Source organism: Globicephala melas, chromosome 3 (genome assembly GCF_963455315.2).
Source record: "Globicephala melas chromosome 3, mGloMel1.2, whole genome shotgun sequence".
Lineage (NCBI taxonomy): Eukaryota > Metazoa > Chordata > Mammalia > Artiodactyla > Delphinidae > Globicephala > Globicephala melas.
In genome coordinates, this window is record NC_083316.1 from 163,578,142 (window position 1) to 163,594,759 (window position 16,618).

Sequence of the window (16,618 nt, forward strand, 5' to 3'; positions counted from 1 at the left end):
GGAACCCCTTTCTTCCCTTTCCTCACAGTCCCCCTCCTCGCTGCAGGGTAGTGGGCTTCCTGGAAGTGGTGGCCCAGCTGCCTCTTGTGCCCCCAGATCTCGGAGAACTTCTACTTTGACCTGAACTCAGACTCCATGAAGGGGCTACTGCGGGCCCATGGCACCCATCCTGCCATCTCCACCCTGGCCCGCTCTGCCATCTTCTCTGTGACCTATCCCTCGCCCGACATCTTCTTGGTCATCAAGGTACCCACTGGGGCTGGCAAGGGGGTGATAATGGTGAAGGCTGCAGGCGAGGTCCCCACTCTCATGAAAGAAGACAGACATGTCACTAAGAAGCGTGATCAGGGCTGTCATGGGGGAAGTACAGGCAGCTGGGTGAGAGCCCAGAGGAAGCTTCTGACCCAACCCAGGTGGGGAGAAATCACCAAGGGCTTCCTTGGAGAGGTTACAGCTCAGCCGACACCCATGAGTGGGCAGCCTGGGGAGAAATGGCATCCCAGCACATGTGGGTGGATGTTTAAAATTTTTTTTAGTTGAGAGTTTTTCAGTTTATTAGAGGAAGAAAGACCTAGTTGGCACATTCGTTTGGGATTTTCTTTTTCCGGGAGTGAGTTCAAATTTCCTTCCCCAAAACATTCAATTAGGTTACGCTAATGACATTAATTGAACATCTTAAGGCAGGCACTGCTCCCAGTCGGTTAGGCTTCACGGATTCTGGTCTTTGGTCCTCACAGCAGCCCCGGGAGGTGGGAGATGACATGGGGCCCATTTTACAGTTGGGGAAACTGAGGCACAGAACTGGTAAGGAATGTGCTCAAGGTCCCATAGCCCCTCAGTGGTCAGGATTGGAGTCCAGGCTCAGAGCCATGCTTGATGTGGACTCTGTTTATACTAACAAAGAAAGATGTAAATGTGGGGGAAAAAATGGAGTCTTGGGTTTGGGGCCGGGTTTAAAAGGTGGGGAGGGTGTAGCTGGTTGCCCAGGCTGAGAGCTAGCACTCAATCCCAAGGACAGTGGGAGCCATGGTTGGTGTTGGAACCGAGAGCCCTAGCTGGATGGAACGGAATGTGTGGGAGGCTGTGAGGGTCAGGGAAGTTGGGTGTGGCTTGGGGAGGTTGCAGCCCCAGCAGTGCCTCACTGGCCTTGTCTGCCCCTCAGCTGGAGAAGGTGCTGCAGCAGGGGGACATCAGCGAGTGCTGCGAGCCCTACATGGTGATGAAGGAGGTGGACACAGCCAAGGTAAGCGTGGGAAGCTGGGCCAGGTAGTGAAGGGGTCCCCAGGCAGGGCAGATCCTGGATTCAGAGGGCCTGGGGCACTGAGATTGTGGGGTGTGTTTCCGGCGTCTCCCCATAGAACAAAGAGAAGCTAGAGAAGCTGCGCCTGGCGGCTGAGCAGTTCTGCACCCGTCTGGGCCGCTACCGCATGCCCTTTGCCTGGACGGCGGTGCACCTGGCCAACATTGTGAGCAGCGCGGGCCAGTCGGACCGGGACTCGGACTCGGAGGGCGGTGAGGAGGCGGGGCCGACGGGCCAGGGGCGGAGCTACCGGGGAAGGGGAGGGGCGCCCTCTGCTGGCTGGACTTGGTATACCAGACCTGAGTCCGCACCGTCTCTGCCCCTCCCTGCCTCTCTCTCATTTCTGTCCCTCTCCATCACTGTCACTGTCTCCCCTAGAGCGCCGACCCACTTGGACTGACCGCCGCCGTCGGGGGCCCCAGGACCGGACGAGTAGCGGGGACGACGCCTGCAGCTTCTCCGGCTTCCGCCCAGCCACGCTAACTGTCACCAACTTCTTTAAGCAGGTGCCGTGGCTCGGGGGGCAGGGGGCTAAGGGCTACCCCCTGTGGCTGCCCGGGCCCCGGGGACCCCAAACCCCTCAGCCCTAGTTCACCAGGGCGGGTCCCTGCAGGAAGCTGAGCGGCTCAGTGATGAGGACCTCTTCAAGTTCCTGGCTGACATGCGACGCCCGACATCCCTGCTGCGGCGCCTGCGGCCCGTGACCGGTGCGTGGTGCGCCCCCTAGATGAGACGTGTTACTCATACAATCACTCAGCAAACCCACACTGAGCACGTACTGTGCCAGGCCCTGGGGACCATGATAGGCAAAGCCCCGACTTCACGGGTGGACCTTCTAATGGGGCCCAGAGATGAGAAACAGAATAAGATAGGACTTCCCTGTGGTGGTCCAGTGGCTAAGAATCCACGCTTCCACTACAGGGGGCACGGGTTCGATCCCTGGTTGGGGAAGATCCCGCATGCCGCGGGGTGCAGCCAAAAAAAAAAAAAAGAATAAATAAGACAGATAGATAGTGGGTCACACGGGGAATGTGGTGGGCAGAGCTGATCAAATATGAGGGCAAGACATGGGAGTTGAGGCCATCTTTCAGCCTTAGCACCTGAAGGATAGAGCCACCAGAGGGTGTTGTGGGAGAGTCAGAGCCCTGATCCGAAGCCCAGAGAGGTAGGGCCCGGCTCGAGGCTCCCAGGCATATGCAAACTGACTACCCCCTCCCCAGCCCAGCTCAAGATTGACATCTCCCCAGCCCCTGAGAACCCCCACTTCTGCCTCTCCCCGGAGCTGCTTCATGTCAAGCCCTACCCAGACCCCAGGGGTCGGCCCACCAAGGAGATTCTGGAGTTCCCCGCCCGTGAGGTCTACGCCCCCCACACCAGCTACAGGTACAGCCTCTGGGGCAGCTGGGCACTTGAATAGGGGCATTCAGGCATCGTGCAAAGTGAGATGCCCTTTCCCCGACACTCACAGACACTGGCCTGAGATGCCACTGCTCTGCTTTAATGGGGGATGGATAGGAATGAAGGGGCGTGTCCTTCCTCCACCCCTCCTCGACGGTCCGTGTCCTCTGCCTGCGTCCCTGCCTGCTTTCGTCTCTGCTCCATGGCTGGAAATGGGGCCCAGCGCCCTGGCCGACCTCAGCAGACAGGCAGCTCCTCCCTGTGCAGGGGCCGCGTGGGGCATGGCAGCATCCCCCGGTGCGTGACTGGTCCTCAGTTCCACCCAGACAGGTCTCAGGCTGGGAGCGCCGCCGTGTGGAGTCTGGGAGGGAGGTGAGGTTCAGCCAAGGCGCAGGGGTCCCCATCCCGCTGCGTGGCACGCCCAACCCCCCACCAGGCACACCTCTCCTGAATATCTCTCAGCCGCTGCTGCTGTGCCATCATCTCCTGCTTCTGTCGCTGCATGTGGCCCATGAGGGCCCACACGATGTGGCTCTGCTTGTCTGCATGGGCCTGTGGGGTCAGGACAGAAACCTCAGCTGTGGGCCTCCTCACCTCCTGTCCCTCGACCCCACCCAGACCCCCCTGCTCCCCACTGCATCTGTGTGACCCGGCAAGTCACTGCCATTCCTTGGCCTCAACTTCCCCACCTGTAAAATGCGGATGAAACAGGAGTCCCTTTGTGGGGTTGTTATGAGCATGGATTTTTAGAGGGCATAAAACAGTGCCTGGATACATCATGGGCACTCAAGAAATTCTCTAAATAGTATGCATTTATTGAGTAACTCCCATGTGCCACCCCCTACTGAGGATTTTATCTGCACTGAGTCCCTGGCTCTGCTTTGAGAAATCAGTTGTTGCCCTTATTTGCAAATAGGGAAACTGAGGCATGGGAAGGGACATGGGTTTTGCCCAGAGACACACACAGTAGAGGCCAGGGTGCTGGAAGGCTGACCTTTGGGGGGTCTCTGGGACAAAAGGTTCAGAAATGAGGTCTGGTTGCGAATCAGGGTCTTGACTCCCCCAGGGCTGGGAACCCCTTACCTTTAAGGCCTCAAATTCTTGGCGGGCATGGCCCAGCCAAGCGCCTCTCAGCTGGACTTCCATCCGCTTCATTTTCTTCCGCAGCACCTGCTGTCCTTGGGCCACTTCCTCCAGCGCCTGGGCTGTGGCTTCTGCCTGCAGCTTGAGACCATCCTCTGCCATCTGATCAATAGATAGCGGATGTTAGTAGGATGACCTACTGGGACTGGCCTGATTTTAACACTGGAAATCCTGTATTCCAGGACCCCCCTGAGTCCTGGGAAACCCTGACAGTTGGTCACCCTAGGCATAACTCTCCCATAGACGCCTATCCACCCCACAACACCCCAACTGCAGCGTCTACCTGCATCTCCAGTAGGCTCGCACGTAGCTCCTGGGCTGCATCCTGGCCCTGGCTGACCTCCTGCCTCAGGAGCCCCAGCGCCTGGCCATAGAGGCTCAGGCTGCGCCCGGCCTCTGTCAGCTGCGCCTCGGTGGCCCTGTACACGCCGTTGAGAGCCTGGCTCAGCTGCAGGGCCCCGTGAAAGAGCAGGGTCAGCTCCTCCTGCTGTGCCGGCTCCGAGCCGCTCATGGGGGCCACCGGGGCAGGCTGGGCCACCATCGCCAGGGCGCACAGCAGACACAGCATGAGCATGGGCATGACTGGGGGGCTGGGGGTGTGGCCACAGCAACACTGCTGCTGCCTTTTATGCCTTAACACCCCCCTTAACCTCAGGTCAATCGTTAACTGGCCAACCGGGTGCCCCGTGTTGTGCAAGGGCCTGGCTGGCACTAAAGTTGCATCAGGCGAATGTCCAGCCGGGCCACGCTGGCATCACGCTGGCTGGGGCTCGGGGCCAGGTGTGGGCTGGGGACGCTAGGAGAGAACAGGCCCAGGCCCCGCTGGGAGACCCTACGGCTCCTAGCCTCAGTTTCCCCTCCTGTGGATAGGCATGACAACAATAACGGCAATAACAGTGAAGCTTTTATGAGTTCCAGTGGTTTGCCCAGAGCTGTCCCACTGCTGTTACAGTAGCTGGTCTCATAATCCTCCCATGAGCCTGTGATGCTGGAGTTTTTGTCGGCCTGGTTAAGAGCTAAGGGAGCAGGTACAGATGGTGGAGACTCTCCCAGGGCCACACAGCCTGACTCCAGGACCTCCACGTACCCTGGCTCAGTGCTAACTGCCATTTGTCTCCCTGGATGACTGTGGGCAAGTGCCTCTGTTTCCCTGTGAAATGGAGTGTGATGTGAGTCCCTGCCCACAGCCTGCTGGTGAGAAATAAATGAGTCATTTCACGTCGGGTGCTTAGAACAGAGCCCAACACACCCAGAGCCAGCCGGTGCCACATTTGTGTTTGGTGCAATCATTGACATTTTTGTAATTTAGCATCATTGGTATTACAAAGGCTCAGCTGGGGAGGCTTGGTGCCCCCATTAGACAGATAGGGAAACTGAGGCCCAGGGGGCAGTTAGGGTTTGAATGGAGTTACCCTGGGGGAGGGAGACAGAACCCTGACCCCAGCCCAGCCCTTGCCTTCAACTCCAGCCTTGGTTTCCCCGCCTGAGAGACACGCCATATAATTCTAGTGGCCTCTTCTGGGGGAAGGGGTGGTCAGGCTGCTGAGCTGGGTGATGGGCAGGTCAGCCTGCGCAGGGCTCAGGCCTGGTGCTGGTTGCCTGGGCTACCTTCTCGGAAGTCTGGTGGCCCTCAGCACCCATCTGTCTCCTGCCCTCTGCCTCACTGTGTACCCTCAGTACCCCCGAAGTCCCTCTGTTCCCACCGTCTGCCACACCATTCCCCCGCCTGTGCTCTGAGGGTGCCCGTCTGTCCTCCATTCTCTGCCAGTCACATCTCCCGCCTGGTGCCCATACGTGTCCCTGACCCGGCTCTCAGTGCCCCAGTGGTGTGGCCACCGTCCCCCGGCTCTCTGTCCCTCTGACGTGGACATGCCCCTGCCCCCGCAGGAACCTGCTGTACGTGTACCCGCACAGCCTCAACTTCAGCAGCCGCCAGGGCTCCGTGCGCAACCTCACTGTGCGAGTGCAGTACATGGCGGGCGAGGACCCCAGCCAGGCCCTGCCGGTCAGTGGCGGGGCCCAGGGGGAGGTGGGCGGGGTGTCCCCCACCGGCCCCTCATGCCCCTGCTCCCCCAGGTCATCTTTGGCAAGTCCAGCTGCAGCGAATTCACCCGCGAGGCCTTCACACCAGTGGTCTACCATAACAAGTATGTGGGGTCGGGGTGGGGGGACTGATGGGGGTACAGTGGGGCAGGAAGGGGCGCCAGGGTCGGGGGAGGGGTGCCGTCTCCTGGAGTGCTAATGCGGGAACCCGAGGCAGAGAGCAGGGACAGTGGGGCCCAGCAGCACTGGGGGAACGTGTGGCAGACGGGGCGGGGCTGGGGAGCCCGGCCCCCAGCAGAACCCCCAGCCGGCCCTGCCAGGTCCCCTGAATTCTACGAGGAATTTAAGCTGCGTCTTCCGGCCTGTGTGACCGAGAACCACCACCTGCTGTTCACCTTCTACCACGTCAGCTGCCAGCCCCGGCCAGGCACGGCCCTGGAGACTCCTGTGGGCTTTACTGTGAGCTCCCCTCCACCACTGCCAGCCCGCACCCCCATGCCCAGCCCTCCTGCCCACCGTCCGGCCCCATACCTGACCCCCAGCCTCCCCCCAGTGGATCCCACTGCTGCAGCACGGCCGCCTGAGGACCGGCCCCTTCTGCCTCCCTGTGTCCGTGGATCAGCCCCCGCCCAGCTACTCCGTGCTCACACCGGACGTACGTGCTCTGGACTCCCTGCCAACTAGCACCCTGTCCCCCATCAGTGCTCCCAAGTCCCCCATTCGTGCCCTGCTTTCCTTCCCACCAATACCCCTGGGAGCCTTGTCCTCCATTAGGGCCTCCAGGGCCCCTGCCTGTCTCGTCACACCCACCCCCATTATTAATCCTGTGTGATCTGCTGTCCCCGACTAGCCCTGCCTCGTTACTGCCCCCTCCCCTGCCTCTGCACTCACTGTTCCATAGTGAGATTCCACTGCCTCCCCGCTGCAGCCCCCCACTTGCAGCCCTGCTTGCCTCCCTAATCATTGTCCCTAGAGCACCCCCTCCCCATGCGAATGTTCTGTCACCCTCCCACATAGCCTTTAATTTGCACCCCGGGGACCTGGAGTCCTCCCATCATGCTATTTCCTGTTCATGCCCTCCAATAACAGTCACTCTGGGTCTCCATTCTCCCGTGAGCATCCCAGGCTTCCGGCCTGCCCGGTGGACCCCCATAGCGCTCCCCTCCATCTGCCCCCATCTCTGGGTTGGGCGGGGCCCGGGGGCAGGGTGCCAGGTGGCTCCCCGGGGCGGGGCTGTGCTCGGGCCACAGTGTCGCAATGGCTGAGGCTGGTGGCCTGAGCGGTGGGGAGGGCCGGCCGGTGCCCACCTGGTGTGTCCCTCCCGCAGGTGGCGCTGCCGGGCATGCGCTGGGTGGATGGCCACAAGGGTGTGTTCAGCGTGGAGCTCACGGCTGTGTCGTCTGTGCACCCCCAGGTAGGGGGTGGGGCCAGAGCCCAGGAGTCCGGCCCTGGGGTTGGGCAACAGTTTCCGCTGACCAGGGAGGCCTGGCTTCGGGCCATTGGACACGACTTTGGTCAGCGGGGCCAGGCTCCAGGGAAGCTGCTGACTCAGGCGGGGGCGGCCGTGCCAGTGGCCGTCCCAGCTGGAGCTTTGGCCTTTGCATGGTCTCTCCTCCCCCCGCCCGATTTGTCCCTTGTTATTTCTGTGATCACTCCCCACCTTTTCCTTTTCTTCTTGATCTACCGTCTTGTCCCTTTTCTCATGTATTTTCCATTCACTGATCCCAAGCCTTGGTGTCCCAGCCTACTCAGCCTCGCACTCGATCCCCTGGGCCCTTTCTGGACTGGGGGCCCTGGCCTCGCCCTGCTCACCCCTGGTCTCCCACCAGGACCCCTACCTGGACAAATTCTTCACCCTGGTGCACGTCCTGGAGGAAGGGGCCTTTCCATTCCGGCTCAAGGATGCCGTGCTGAGCGAGAGCACCGTGGAACAGGAGCTGCGGGCCAGCCTGGTGGCCCTGCGACTCGCCAGCCCTGAACCCCTTGTCGCCTTCTCCCACCACGTACTGGACAAGCTCGTACGCCTGGTCGTGCGGCCCCCGATCATCGGCGGCCAGATCGGTGCGCGGGCACAGCCTCATACCTTAGTTTCCCCATCTGGAGAATGGGCCTTGGGTCCCCTGGTCCTGGGTGACCTCCCATAGCCCATTTATCTCTCTGATCTCAGTTTTCCAATCTGAAAAATGGCCCCTCAGTCCCCTAGTCCCCTGAATTTTTGATGGCCACGTGAGCCCCTTGGACCCTGAAGTCTCTTCCCTGGGGAAGTAGGAAGCCCTGGGACCTGGAACTTGACCTCTCTTCTTCCCGGCAGTAAACCTGGGTCGTGTAGCCTTTGAAGCAATGGCTCATGTAGTCAGCCTCGTCCACCGGAGCCTGGAGGCTGCCCAGGATGCCCGTGGTCACTGCCCACTGCTGGCTGCCTATGTCTACTATGCCTTCCGACTGCCTGGCACGGAGCCCAGCCTCCCAGGCGGTGAGTGTTGGTGGGAGACTCTGGGGCACGGGAAATACCTGGGAGCAGAGCATCCCAAGCAAAGGGAAGGGCATGTGCAAAGGTCCTGAGGCTGCACAGGCTTTGGCTGGTTTGGGCAATTTACAGGAGAGAGAGAGAGAGAGAGAGAACTTTTTGCCCCAGCCCCAGGGGTGTGGTCTTTGTAAACTTGAGTGGCATGTGATTCAGCCAGTCAGCAAGCAGGGACTCAAGCAGAGCTGTCTGGGTTTGAATCTCAGTTCTGCCTACAAGCTCTGTGACTCTGGGCCAGTGACTTGACCTCTCTGGGCCTGTTTTCCCATCTATAAAACGATGATAATAATAGTGCCTCTCACAGGGGTGCTAGTAGTAGTCAATGGCATAGTAATCCATGCAAAATGCTTGGCACACTGAGCGCTCAATAAAGTTGGGTTTTTTTTCATTTGCCAAATAATTGACAATTAGCACTAAGACTTATAACGTGCCAGGCACCGTTCTCAGTGTTTTTCATTCTCCCCAAAATTGCTGTGAGGCAGAGCCATTATCACACCCATTTTACAGGTGAAGAACCTAGAGGTTCAGAGAAAGAAAGTGACTTCGCCAAAGGCAGCTGACTGGGAAGGGGCAGGGGGTCATGAGGGCAGGTGGGCAGGGGACTGAGCATATTCCTTCTGTCATCAGGGGCCCCTCCAGTGACGCTGCAGCCTGCCACGCTGGCCCATGGCCCTGGCCGCCCCGCAAGCCTCTACCTGGCCCGCTCTAAGAGTATCAGCAGCAGCAACCCTGACCTGGCCGTGGCCCCTGGCTCCGTGGATGACGAGGTCTCCCGCATCCTGGCCAGCAAGGTAGGGCAAGGGGCCCCTGCTCTCTCCAGCCTCAGTGGTCATGGCTGCCAGGTGGGCAGGTGAAAGATCTCAGTATTGACGGAGGATAGGAAAGACAGCCAACAGCATGGATGAAGACTTGACCCTGGGTTATTCCCTGGTGGTCCAGTGGTTAGGACTCCAAGCTCTCACTGCCAAGGGTGCGGGTTCAATCCCTGGTCAGGGAACCAAGATCCTGCAAGCCACACAGACTGGCCAAAAAAAAATAGACTTGACCCTGGACATTAGGGTTGGGCCCTGGCTGTCACAGGTTGGGAGCTGTGACTCGGACTCTTAGGCTGACCCAAGGACAGGTGACTGGATCTTGAAAAAAGAGCACCATGTACATAGCGCAGTGGTGCATTTCCATGTGTACCCTATGCATGTACGTACACGGGGCACGTATATGCACGCACCCCACGCACATGGGAACGCGGGTGCATGTACTCATGCATTCCACGCACAGACGTATGCGGGATGCATATACGTGTGCACCCCATGCGCAGTTGCGCACACACACATATTCCAGGGTTGCGTGTGGGTGTCCACGTGGGCACACGTGTGGCCCAGGACAGTGAGCACGCTTGGTGTTTCACGCTGGTTTCCCTGCCCTCTGCCCATAGATGCTACCACTTATCCGTGTATCTCCAGGGTATCGACCGCTCACACTCCTGGGTGAATTCTGCTTATGCTCCAGGAGGCAGCAAGGCGGTGCTGCGACGGGCACCCCCTTATTGTGGGGCCGACCCCAGACAGGTGCCCTCCTGCCTGCCCCTGCACGTGTGTCACCCCACCTCAGCATGAGCTCCTCCCACCTTCCTGGCTGGGGCCGACTAACCTAGGGGGGCTGCCTGGAGGAGGCAGCGGACCCCCCCCCCCCGCCCCCGCCTTTGTTTGGGGCTGTGGAGTGGATGTTGTAGGCAACACAGGGTCATCTTAACCAGCCTTTTGCTGCCACACAGACCACAGCCTCAGGCAGAGACAGAAGGGGCAGGGTGGTATGCAAATAGCATGCAAATGATATGCACATTCAGCCGCTCTAACCTCACTGTCCCGCATGGCCTGTTTCTCTCCCTTTAATCCACTCTGTTCGGGGGACTCTCAACTGTCCCCTTGACACAGCAGCCTGAATGATGCCCAGGGGATGGAACTGAACCTCTGGGCTCCCCAACCCCGTTTCAGGCAGAGCGACCCCTGTGGGCAGCTTCCTTTGCTTTGCCCCTTCCTGGGACCTGGTGTGGGGAGGGGCTTTGCCATCAGACCCTGGATCGGGATCAAGTCCTGGTTCTGCTGTGGGCTCCTCCTGCGCCCCAGGTTCTGAATTTTCAGAAGTGAAGACTTGCTATTCAGTGCAGCGGTCCGAGCCTGGGAGGGAGTTAGGGCATCACAGGCAAGATTTTGTTGGGGAGATAGATCCTCAACCCAGCTTCATCCCTGAGTTACTGGCTAGTCGGGGAGAGAGACACCCATCAAACAAACACATGGATATATAAGTGCAGCGGGTGAAAATACCTGAAAGGAAACAAACTGAAACAGGCCACCAGCCTCCCTCTGGGTGGTCTGGGGAGGCTCTCCCGGGAGGTGACATTTTTGCTGGTACCTGAAGGGTAAGATAGAGCCAGCCAGTGAAGGGTGGGTGTTCCAGATGGAGGGAAAGGCATATGCAGAGGTTGGAACCAAGCTCAGAGGCCCCTGGGCACCAAGGGCTGGATTCCCTGCATACCTGGCCCCAGGCCGTGTTCCAGCTCTGTACCTGTCACCTAGGCAACCTGCACCGCATGGCAGCCAGGGAACTGTTCACAGCACGAGCAGGGGGACTTTTGGACGGTCTTCTAAGATTTGCTGGGAGTCTGGGTTCATGGGCCTTTCCAGTCCCCCCATGTTTTTAACAGGTCTCCCCACCAGTGCCCTCAGTTCTCTGGGGTGTCAGCTGGGCCTGGAAGAGCACATAAGAGGTGACAAGGTGGCAGGAGGGCAGGCATTCCAGGCAGGAGGCGGCAGTGAGGCTGGCCTTTGCGGTAGATGGCCCATCTGATGCGGGCTGAGGAGCCCAGGGTGTGTGGCTGGGACTATGGGAGCTGGGGGGGCCCCCACGGCCAAGGCAAGGACCTGGGCAGTTTCCAGGGCCGGGCCAGCTCCATCACTGGGTCTCCTCTCCCTGTCAGCAGCCTCACCTGACCAGCAAAGGAGGCGGGGAGAGTGGAGCTTGAGCACCTCATGCCCATTTCACAGATGGGGACACTGAGGCCTGGCAAGGCCCCAAGCAAGGCTGGAGCGGGGCCAGGCCTGGAAACTGGGGCTCTCTTGGCTGCTCCCACCGTCTCTCATCACCACCTCACCTCCTCTGTCCTTATCTTTCTTTTTCTTATTTCTCCTCCTCCATCCTCCCTTTAATCCCCTTTGTCTACACTCTACACCCCTGTCTGCACTCTTCCTCCTCCACCCTGGTGCCCTCCGCCTCCTCTGTCCATCCCTGGACTCACGGACTCACACGCACTCTCCGCCCTCGTCCCCACTTGGCTCACCTCCTCTGACCACGTTCTCTTCTCCGTCTACACTGATTTTACCCTCCCCACCTCCACTCCTCCCATGTCTTTTCTCTTATCTTTGTCTGCTGGGTCCTGCTCCATCTGATGGGTTCCCGTCCACATTCTTGCCTGTTCCGTTCACCCTGCTTGTCCCCTCCTTACCTGTGTCTTGCTTCTTCTCGTCTCTTCCATCACATTCTTACTCTCTCCATCCGCTCCCACACACTTCTGTCTTTATTAACACGGCTCTCCCCATCCACGTCCCCGCTGTCTGTCCACACGGCCATGTCTTTCCTCCATCCACGCCGACTGTCTCTCTCCTCTATCCATACCGCCTGCACCCACTCTGACCCCCCTCGCCATCCCATCCCCTCGCCATCCCATCATAGGCCATCGACCGCAGCTCTAGCCGAACCTCTTCCTACCTCGAGGGCTCCTCCTCGACCCCACCAGCCACCCAGCCGAGACCCACTGTGCAGAAGGTAGTGGGAGGCAGGGGGTGGGTGACTCCATTTTGGGGTCCAGAGCTCCCTTGCCCTCGAGCCCAGCAGGGTCTGGAGAGCCCGGGGAAAGGGCACATTGACTCCTCCTGGCCCCTTTCCTCCTGCGTGGCCTCTCGCTGCTCTAATCCCAAGCCCTCCAGCTGCATCCTCCCCTGTCACGCCCTCCAGACGGGGGTACGGGGTGGGCTCCTCTGCTCTCTGTGATCCCTGCCCCTGCCCCCAGCTGCTTCACGAGGAGCTGGCCCTGCAGTGGGTGGTCAGCGGCAGTGCCGTGCGCGAGGCTGTCCTGCAGCATGCCTGGTTCTTCTTCCAGCTCATGGTGAGACGCCCTCCTCCCCGCCCAAGAACAAGGGGCCCCCAGGGGAGACTCTCCTTGGGGAGAGAAGCCCCCTGAGATTGTACCTAAGCCCCCTGAGAAGTGGCCCCAAGAGACCCACACGTAGAGAGAGATAAGAGATGCCTAAGGGAATCTCTCCCTGGAGAGGCCCCTTGAAAGTTCCCTGAAACCCCTTGCACAGCGAGAAGGATCCCCACTACCCACCTTCCCTATAAGACCATTGAGAGACCCCCAGCTAGCAAGGAGGCCTCCCCTGCAAGAGAGAGAAGGAAACTGTTGGGATCAGACTGGAGACATCCCCCAAACTCTTCAAGAGGTGCCTTGAACTATTCCTCCTGACTACAGCCGTCCCCCCTCAATCTGGTGGGCCTTCAAGCCCCACCCTCCTACCTACAGTCAGACGTTGACCCCTGGAGACCTGCTCTAGCCCCACCCATACTCTCTCAGCCTCGCACCCACTCAAGGCCCCGCCCATGTCCTTCTCAAGCCCCACCCACAACCTGCAAAGTCCCACCCACAGCTCTTGGGCCCTCCCCACAGCTATCAGGCCCCACTCTCACCCCATAACTACAGGGCTCAAGCCACATCCAGGACCCCTCATGCCCACCTTTAGCCCACTTCAAGCCACCACTCACAGCCCACCCATCTGCTCCCTTCTGGCAGGCCACCTCCACCCACAGCCCCTCAAGACCCACCCCCCACCCTCTTCCCCCACCCCCAGGTGAAAAGCATGGCGCTGCACCTGCTTCTGGGCCAGAAGCTGGACACACCCCGCAAGCTTCGCTTCCCTGGGCGCTTCCTGGATGACATTGCTGCCCTGGTGGGCTCTGTGGGCCTGGAGGTCATCACCCGCGTCCACAAGGTAAGGGGGAGGGGCCTCCATGGAGGGAGGGTGGGGCAGGGGTGCTTAGGGAGGACATAGAGCCAGCCACATGAGGCATCAGTCCTGTCCAGTGCCTCCTGGCTACAAGACCACAAATCCCATTTGCTGAATCAGCCTGTTCACGCAACATCTATTTCTTAAGCACAGCCCTGTGCTGGGAACTAGAGACACAGCAGTGAACAAAACAGACCCAGTTCCTTACCCTCATGGAGCTGACTTTTAGGGGAAGATTTGAAGGACATGAGGGAGCAATCTATGTGATATCTGGGGGAAGAGCATTCCAGTCAGGGGGGGAACAGCAAGTGCAAAGGCCCTGAGGCAGGACCGTGCCACTGTCAGAGGAGCAGTGAGGCGGTGAGTGGCTGGGGTGAAGTGAACAAAGTGGAGAGTGGGAGTTGGTGAAGGCAGAGAGGTGACAGGGCAGATGCATTAGCCCTTAGCACAGTATCAGAATACAGTAAGTACTTGGTAAATGGATGTTGATGTTCCGAGACCTTGATGGTTATCCAGGCCCTGGACCACTAATTCCAGTGCTCACAGAAGCTGGGCAGACAATGATAATAGTAATAAAATTATGCATTTATTGAGCACTTACTGTGTACTTAAATACTTTATTTTTGAATTTTATTTATTTATTTTTATTTGTTTATTTTTGGCTGCACTGGGTCTCCATTGCTGTGCATGGGCTTTCTCTAGCTGTGGCGAGCAGGGGCTACTCTTTATTGCGGTGCGCGGGCTTCTCATTGCAGTGTCTTCTCTTGTTGCGGAGCACGGGCTCTAGGCACGCAGGCTTCAGTAGTTGGGGCATGCAGGCTCAGTAGTTGTGGTGCACGGGCTTAGTTGCTCCGCGGCATGTAGGATCTTCCCGGACCAGGCCTCAAACCCATGTCCCCTGCATTGGCAGGCGGATTCTTAACACTGTGCCACCAGGGAAGCCCCTACCTAAATACTTTAGATGGATCACATTAAACTCTCCCAACAACTCCATGAAGTTAGTAGTATTGTTTCCTCCATTATACTGTTGGAGAAACAGAGGCAAAGAATGACTGAGTAACAACTTGATACCATATAAGTGGGAATGGACAGAATGGGGATTTGAACCCTCACCACCAGCTTCAGTTGGGGGAGTAGGGCTTATGGTGGACCAGAGGGCATGTGGCCAGAATGTCTGATTTTTAAAGAGAAAGGGGACTTCGGATTTGATGGGAATTTTCCAGATTTTTGAAATGCTAGTTGGCCCAAGCTGGTCCTTGTGCAATCCCCTGCGACCTCTGGGCTGGTCTCAAAGGTTTTAACCTTGTTTCGCTAGAGCCTCCCCAAGGGCTGAGTTCCCGGAGGCTGATCCAGATTATGAGGAAACCCTCCTCAAAAGGGCTGCAGGAAGGGGCTTCCCTGGTGCCGTAGTGGTTGAGAATCTGCCTGCAGGGGACACGGGTTCGAGCCCTGGTCTGGGAGGATCCCACATGCCGCGGAGCAACTAGGCCCGTGAGCCACAACTACTGAGCCTGCGCGTCTGGAGCCTGTGCTCCGCAACAAGAGAGGCCGCGATAGTGAGAGGCCCGCGCACCGTGATGAAGAGTGGCCCCCGCTTGCCACAACTAGAGAAAGCCCTCGCACAGAAACGAAGACCCAACACAGCAAAAATAAATTAATTAATTAATAAACTCCTAACCCCAACATCTTCTTTAAAAAAAAAAAAAAAGGGCTGCAGGGAAGAACAATGCCCTTGAGAAGCACCTTCGTCACAGCGCTGGGGGGGTATCAGTGACGGGCCACAGCGGTTTCATTCCTTCACTTGACATTTATGGAGTACCAACTGTATCAGGCTCCACGCACAAGTCTCTGCCCCACTTGAGGACTCAGAGCTCAGGTGGATTTTGTATTTTGTTTCTTTGGGTTGCAGGGAACTGCGGGCCACCGAGGCTAACTTGTGAGGCCAAGAGTAGCTCCCGAAAGCAGGAGGGCAGCTGGGCCTTGAGGCCATGGGAGCCTCCTTCCTTGTCGTTCCTCACACGTGCCAGGCGCTTCCTGCTCCAGGGCCTTTGCACTTACTGTTCCCTCTCTTCAGAACGCCTTTCTCCCCTGGGCTCTTGCTCACCCTTCAGGCTTCTCTTGAAATAGCACCCTGTTAGTTGTCTTTGAAACACATAGAGCTTTCTGGAATACTCTTATCCCCCATCCCCCTCCCCCCCCATGAGACTGAGAGCTGGACAATCAGCAGGGACCATGTCTGTCTTTTTCACAAGACTTGGTACATAATAGATGCTTGTTAAATGATTTCTTAGGGTTTATCAGTTAGGGCAAAGGTTAATTTGCTTGAACATCATCACAAATGGTTTAAATGTGACCAAAGTTTATTTCTGAGCATAGGTGGGCTACGGGGGGCTCCACGGTGTGGGCCTGGCCATCTCAGTTCATTATGGTACCTGCCACATCAGGCATTACAGGCTATGGAAACCGGAGGACCTGCCCCTTCTGTTTAAGTGGCCACGTCATTCCTCTCAAATCCCATTGGCCAGGATGTGGTCACATGATTGTTCTCAGCTGCATGGGAGGCTAGGAAATGTAGTCCCTACCCAGCTCTGAACTCTGAAAAAGCGTCCCAATACCTGTGAGAGGATATGGTAGGGAGTCAGCAGCCAGTCTCTGCCATCTGTGTTGTGTTACTCAAATCTGATGAGAGAATAAAAAAGAGTGTCCTCAACAGAGCCGGGTGGAGGGTAGACACTAACTGTGGGGAAGGGAAGGGCTAGTCAGAAGGAGGAGGGCAACCAGGAAGCCTGGGAGTCCAGAGCCTAGAGACAAGGGCGTGTCGAGGAGACCCAAGGTTTTCGGGCAGTGACACGGCTCTTAGGGGTCACTGGTGGCCTTGGCGAGAGCCAGGCCAAGGGCAGGGATGGAGGCTTGATGGGGTGGGTGGGCATGGCCTGACAGGCCCTGTTCCCCCAGGACGTGGAGCTGGCCGAGCACCTCAACGCCAGCCTGGCCTTCTTCCTCAGTGATCTGCTGTCCCTGGTGGACCGCGGCTTTGTCTTCAGCCTAGTCCGGGCTCACTACAAGCAGGTAGGGGTGGGCGTGGTGGGAATGGCACACCTGCAGAGACGTGGTAGGAACAACACACCTGTGGGGATGTGGTGGGGACGGCATACC

General features: G+C 58.3%; 2 protein-coding genes across 13 annotated transcripts in view; one reads left to right on the forward strand and one right to left on the reverse strand.

The window, feature by feature from the left end:
- The window catches only part of DOCK6 (dedicator of cytokinesis 6), a 42,753-nt gene that overhangs the window by 13,407 nt on the left and 12,728 nt on the right, over positions 1-16,618 (forward strand). For 5 of the 12 annotated variants that reach the window (XR_009563550.2, XM_030879748.2, XM_030879755.3 and 2 more), the window contains exons 9-27: positions 97-246; positions 1,163-1,243; positions 1,359-1,512; positions 1,679-1,806; positions 1,914-2,007; positions 2,521-2,683; positions 5,729-5,846; positions 5,918-5,988; positions 6,205-6,343; positions 6,438-6,539; positions 7,212-7,298; positions 7,714-7,945; positions 8,196-8,357; positions 9,036-9,199; positions 9,869-9,973; positions 12,135-12,227; positions 12,472-12,567; positions 13,307-13,447; positions 16,418-16,531. Coding sequence is in view for 11 of the 12 variants with exons in the window: in XM_030879748.2 (XP_030735608.1) it covers positions 97-246; positions 1,163-1,243; positions 1,359-1,512; positions 1,679-1,806; positions 1,914-2,007; positions 2,521-2,683; positions 5,729-5,846; positions 5,918-5,988; positions 6,205-6,343; positions 6,438-6,539; positions 7,212-7,298; positions 7,714-7,945; positions 8,196-8,357; positions 9,036-9,199; positions 9,869-9,973; positions 12,135-12,227; positions 12,472-12,567; positions 13,307-13,447; positions 16,418-16,531 (2,394 nt within the window). In the remaining variant the exon portion in view is untranslated. The remainder of the gene's footprint in view (positions 1-96; positions 247-1,162; positions 1,244-1,358; positions 1,513-1,678; positions 1,807-1,913; positions 2,008-2,520; positions 2,684-5,728; positions 5,847-5,917; positions 5,989-6,204; positions 6,344-6,437; positions 6,540-7,211; positions 7,299-7,713; positions 7,946-8,195; positions 8,358-9,035; positions 9,200-9,868; positions 9,974-12,134; positions 12,228-12,471; positions 12,568-13,306; positions 13,448-16,417; positions 16,532-16,618) is intronic. The other 7 variants (XM_060297099.2, XM_030879758.3, XM_060297100.2 and 4 more) reach the window with 4 other exon arrangements.
- On the reverse strand, positions 3,032-4,421 carry ANGPTL8 (angiopoietin like 8). The gene is made up of 4 exons (XM_070045320.1): positions 4,125-4,421; positions 3,782-3,943; positions 3,141-3,250; positions 3,032-3,059 (listed from the first exon to the last, which is right to left on the reverse strand). Exons 1-4 carry the CDS (start codon positions 4,419-4,421, stop codon positions 3,032-3,034), a joined length of 597 nt encoding a protein of 198 aa, XP_069901421.1.